We start from the raw sequence: 5,869 nt of genomic DNA on the forward strand, positions 1-5,869 counted from the left end.
TCTTCACTGAATCATTACTATGGATACAATTTATTCAGTAAAAACAGCTGAATTATCCTTGCACAAGTATGTCGTCCACGTACCTAATAGCGTACCATACCGAGTATCTGTTCTATCAGAATCTTACTTTCAAACGAATTAAGTACCAAATTACCCAACAATTGTGATAATTGGTTCCCCATGCTACATACTTTAAAAATCTCCGTTGGATGTAATATTTTCCCAACATTCAAGGAGCCTAAGTGTGACTTCGGAAGTGCTAAGGTTCTTGTTTGTAAAACAATTTTAACCGATTTAAAAGCTAACTGCAAAGGATGGAGTATACATAATGTATCGACGCCATTTTAATGTTGGCATTAAATTGCGTACGTTTTACTTCACAGCTAGTCTTCACGCAATGAGTAAGAAATAAAGCCATTTATACGTAGGATGAGATTATAGGTCTACCAGGGTTGGTTTTATGTATCTTTGGCAGGCCATAAATCAGTAATACATGATCATATTTTTAGAACTATTAGTGGAATCTCCTAAAATGTGATATTTGGTAATGGTTCTATTGGTATTGGCCACAAAGATTTGGAGAAAAAAAAATGATTCTATGAACTTGCCAAGTTCACTCTTCCTTGGTAAATTTTCCATTTTATTCCGTTTTTTCCTTCATGTTTTTATCATCCGTGACCAAGACTAGGAAGAACCGAAAACTCAGAAGCACAAATAATATTCAATTACAGAAATCGAAGACAACTCAGCGTGGATTTATACTGAAGTGTTATTTAATAGTACGTACGACACTTATTTCGAAGTTAGGAAACTAATCTTATTCCTAGAAACTGAAGACTGTCCAATATTTGATACACGAGTATCCGTTTACGAGGAACTGAGAAACATTCAATGGCTGAACAAAATCAACACCACGGAAATTTGAATTTACAAGGTTTAACATTAAGAGCCTGACTTACTAAAAATACAAAATTTACTTTTGCTTGTTTTTCATAAGTGAAAGAGTGAAATTCAACTTACCACAATGTTATTCTACAACAGAAAATATGAACTTTAAGAATTTTCAGTGTTGCCAGAATAACTCCAAAAATCTAAGTTACGGCAACGACTAGAGAAACTAACTGAACTGCATTTGATTAGGTATGTTTTGTATCCTGTGAACTATTTACATAACATTTAATTTTAATAACAATGTTAAAACTAATTTTATTACAAACTAAATATAAACAAATTTAGCTCACATGATCGATCGTGTGTGTGTGTGTGTGTGTATTATAATATATAGGACTAAAATTAGCCAAATTCTTTAACGTTTTCTACAGAGTGAAGCAAGAGATTTCAATTTAGTTTTACTTAAAACAGCTTCGAACAGAATATACTTGTTCGTACCGATTCAAAACTACTCTTATCTACGGTTTTTGGAATGTTTTTATTAGGATTGAATACCTAATTTCAGCTGATTTATACCACCTAATGTGTTCAGACATTTTCATTTTACGAAATTTCTTATTTTTTGGTTTAGAAAAAAGTTTTTCCCTTAAGGGTTTGTAAAATTGACACGGGGAAGATTGAAATTTGGCAACATTGCTTTCTTGAGGAATTCTAGCAAATTTGACGTAAACCCATTTTCCATACTACTACGGAATCCTTTGCTACCTTCTTTTGGAATTTAAGAAAATAACATACATCATATATTGAAAGACAAATTTATTAACACTTCATAATTTTAACATTGTATAAGTGATCCAATTCAACAATGAGATTTGTTTCTGCAAAAAGTACAAATTCAATACAAATAACAGGAAAAAAATTGATCATGTAAAAACATTACAGAAGTTGTTTCACTCTATGCCCTTGCGCTTAAGTGCATCCTTGTACAGTTCACGAAAAGCATCCGCTCCAGATTGGTTTACGTCTTGGTAACCTGGAAATGTGTTCTTCAAATTGTCATACCATCTGGCCACATTTGGGTACTTTCGGACATCATATCCAACGACCTAAAAATACCGGTTAATTATTAAACTTTCTACCTTTTTTTTTAAATATTAACCAGCAACAGTACTTTCAACTATCAGTAATAAAATTTGTAATTACTAAGGAAACTAAGTGCTCTAGTTTAATTACTGTTAAGACTCAGTATTACAGTAACGTCTTCAGGTGACGTGTTCAATGAAACTTCCAATGCCGAAACCAACGTTTTGTTCAAAGTTCTTTGTAACTGTGCCTGTACACTCATGTCCGAAATAATTGTCTCATATCTATAATTGTCTTCTCGTAATATAATTTGATAATGATTTTTCAGGGTACTTTTAATACTGATACTATATGTATAATCGGGAAACATTTGTGAATTTCATAGGAAAATAATTATAAATACGAAAATTAGAATAAGTAAAAAAATGTTGCTACATAGACAAGTTTTATTTCAGTTTTATTATTCTCATTTACTGCTCTTTTGAGATTAAATTTGCCACATACATGTCTTTGCCGATTGTCACATACTAACAAATACCGGGCGAATTAGTTAAATTTACTCCAACAACATTTATAGACATGCGACAATTTTGAACATGAGTACATCAGGGTACAATCTATGTTTATTTTGTCCAAAGACTAGTAATTACGATGTCAGCCCTCTAATGGCGCGTGAAACTCTTATCGGAAACAAGAGGCCGAGTGCAGCCATTCGCGATGAACTTCGCGAAAAGCGATAATAAACTTAGGCTCTTTTGATATTGACACCTTATGTAAAGAAAAGGCCAGAAGTTGTTCGTAGGTGTACATTCGAAATTTAGAATTAGTCCTCAAAAGCGAGTTTTACACTTCAGGAAAGTAGCAATTTAACAATATACAGTTTATAGTCTGACGTACCTCAATAATTGACAAACTATATAACAATAACAAATAGAATTAGCTGTATTATATTTGCATATTTTAAAGAACACAATTTGGAAATAGTACATTGATACAACAAATCAGTTTACAGCTCTACAGAAGTGCAAGACTTATTTCTGGTATAGCGATTCATTAAATTTGGTAAGTATTCCAAGGTATTTCAGACAGGTATTTTCTTAAACAGTTTTTAAGAGAAAATAGATTAGTTTAAGCATAGAATTGCTGCTGCTGGTGGTGGTAGTAATGATAGCTAAAATAAGCTTAGGTTATTTTCCTTTTTCCAGAAGTCAAGGTCCTGCATTTATACTGCAATACAGTAGAAAATAATGCTCTATATATAACGCTAATACTATAAACCAGTAGTTGACACCAATTCTTGTGATTGAGTAATTTAAAAAGTACTCAAGTCCAAAGTTCTCTTTGGAAGTTAAAGTTTCAGAGAAAAAGTAAGACATTTGATAATATTTTATAAAGCAGTACTGAAGATACGTATTTTGTATTTGCATATGGATCCTTTTGAAACTTGCCAATTTATTTTTTCTTTACAGCTTCACAACGAGTTTTAGCTGATTCCTCTCCATTCACCATGTTCCAAACATGTTACTAATATAGTAATAGTTTTTACAACGATATATAAACCTTGCGGCGCAACAATTTATAATCGGTCAGTACTCGCCATAATTCTTAGTTGCAATCTCAACATTCTTCATAATATATTTTATTAAAATAAAATGCTACAATAGCAATTAAAAGCGCCTGAGCTCCAACCTATAACTGGCTTTCAAATCTTTCATTTACGGTTTTGAGAGATTTCACGTTTAACAGGGACAAACCTTTTAAGTATGTGTACTTTAGTTAACTAGATCTTTTTCAAAGTTTGATATAAAATTATTGTTCAAAGCCTTTGTATTTTAATAAATCTCAAATCAATGCACGTGAATTGTGCTTCCATCTTCCGAGTTCTTTTAAACTATATGTTGTGGACATTTATATGTTGTGGACATTTATATGTTGTGGACATTTATATGTTGTGGACATTTATATGTTGTGGACATTTATATGTTGTGGACATTTATATGTTGTGGACATTTATATGTTGTGGACATTTATATGTTGTGGACATTTATATGTTGTGGACATTTATATGTTGTGGACATTTATATGTTGTGGACATTTATATGTTGTGGACATTTATATGTTGTGGACATTTATATGTTTGTGGTCAATCCTTTCGACAATGAGATCTTGGAAACTACAGGCTCTAGGAAGAGGACGTTTTCACTCTTCGATTGGAAATTTTGCGTAGATTGTCCAGTTCTAATATAATACTTAAAAACAACATGGCCATTATTTCTGTATTACATCTTTTAGGGTACACGGAAAGCGTTGAAATTAAAAAAAAAAAAAAAAAAAAATCATTCTACGCGTTATACATTTCAACACCATGTTGTATATAGGGATTGCATATGTCTCAGGCGTTTGTTTCATGGCCAAATTCTGAAAAACCAAGGATAACCATTTCTCCAGTCTAAGTTGGATCTATTTTTGGAGTTTTGCCCAATGAACACCATATATATATATATATATATATATATATATATAAACTGCCATTATAATTGTGTATGTAATGTATTTGCTTATTACATACTGCATGCAAGAAAAAACACTGGTCATGCATGAATTAGAAACTCCAACCGGAAGTAGGCTCAAATTTTGCGAACGGTGAGAAAAATAGATAAAAATCTCCTTTATGATACGCCTTGCCGATTTTTTTTTTTTTTTTTTTTTCCAAGACTACTTTCACTTGTGTCTAAAGGGACATGTACAGATGGAGAAATTAGTGATATTTATGCTCATATGCGAATGATGCGCTGTGTAGAGAGCGCAAGTTCAGCTAGTATTTTATTAATATTACAATTTTGATATGGAAGAGAACATTGTATGATTTCTTAAAGGTATGTAGCAATATGAAATTCTGGAATTCAAACTATCAGTAAAGATGTTCATACATATCTTCTGATTAAATCAATTGTCACTTACATAACTGCTTCCTTCAATTAAATTTGTATATCTAGAGCATTCAGAAAAGACCTGTGAGTATCGACATTTGAAAAATCATTTTTACTAGAATTTAGAAGGCAGTAAAACGTCTTAGATCTTTATAAAACATTCGTAGTAGTGGCATATTATGGGAAAATGGATCTTACCATATAATATGATTACTGCCACATCATTTTCTATGCACACTTTTAAACATATTCCAAAAATGGCTATTCCGAGTTTAATAGCTTTACTTGTTAGCTTTCCACACTTGTGTAGTTATCAAAATCACCAGGTTTAAAATTAGCTTCAATAAAGGTTGTGAATAAATATATTTCTCTAGTTTTGAAGATTAACTATATCTTGTTTGCATCTATTTTATATTTTAATGAGTCCTAAAACTTCTCTTTAATCAATACTTTGGAACCTTCAATCAACTATCTGAATCGAAATTTAAAATTAAATTTAATAAACTTCTCTGAAGTATAGCTTCGTGCTTATTAAATCGCTGATAAAAAAAATCAAAAATATTTAAAATTAAATTAATTCTGGAATGAAAATTAAAAAATTCTAGAACTAATACTGTAACGCTCTACTAGTGGGGCCTGACATCTGAAGAATCAAAGCTGAACTAGCTTTTAATAAGTTCTTAATTTCTGTGTTCACGAAAATTAAGTTACGCAAATTCAGTTACAAAAGTGAACTATATTGTTCAATTTCAGTAGAGGAATCTAAAGTTGTAGGTATACCATTGAGTGCCGTATACTCAGTATATTGCCGTATCAACTTTCGCTCACATCAATAGTGAAGTGTGTACGCTTGAATGAATTTTTAACAGTTTCTAATGATTTGAAAAATGCAAAATAAAATTAAACTAAGAACTTATCAGTACATGGGGTAAGGAGAAAAGTGGCTGTGTTTTCGGAGAAAAAAA

At 31.4% G+C, this 5,869-nt stretch overlaps 1 protein-coding gene across 1 annotated transcript in view; it reads right to left on the reverse strand.

Annotated features, from left to right (window-relative positions):
• Window positions 1–1,692: 1,692 nt before the first annotated feature.
• LOC145663153 (glutathione S-transferase 1-like) overlaps window positions 1,693–5,869 on the reverse strand; it is a 40,431-nt gene continuing 36,254 nt past the window's right edge. The window contains exon 6 of the mRNA XM_081729476.1: window positions 1,693–1,997. Within this exon, the coding sequence (XP_081585602.1) occupies window positions 1,842–1,997 (156 nt within the window). The 3' untranslated portion in view covers window positions 1,693–1,841. The remainder of the gene's footprint in view (window positions 1,998–5,869) is intronic.

The sequence above is a fragment of the Thermobia domestica genome, chromosome 10, assembly GCF_964235325.1.
Source record: "Thermobia domestica chromosome 10, izTheDome1.hap1.1, whole genome shotgun sequence".
Lineage (NCBI taxonomy): Eukaryota > Metazoa > Arthropoda > Insecta > Zygentoma > Lepismatidae > Thermobia > Thermobia domestica.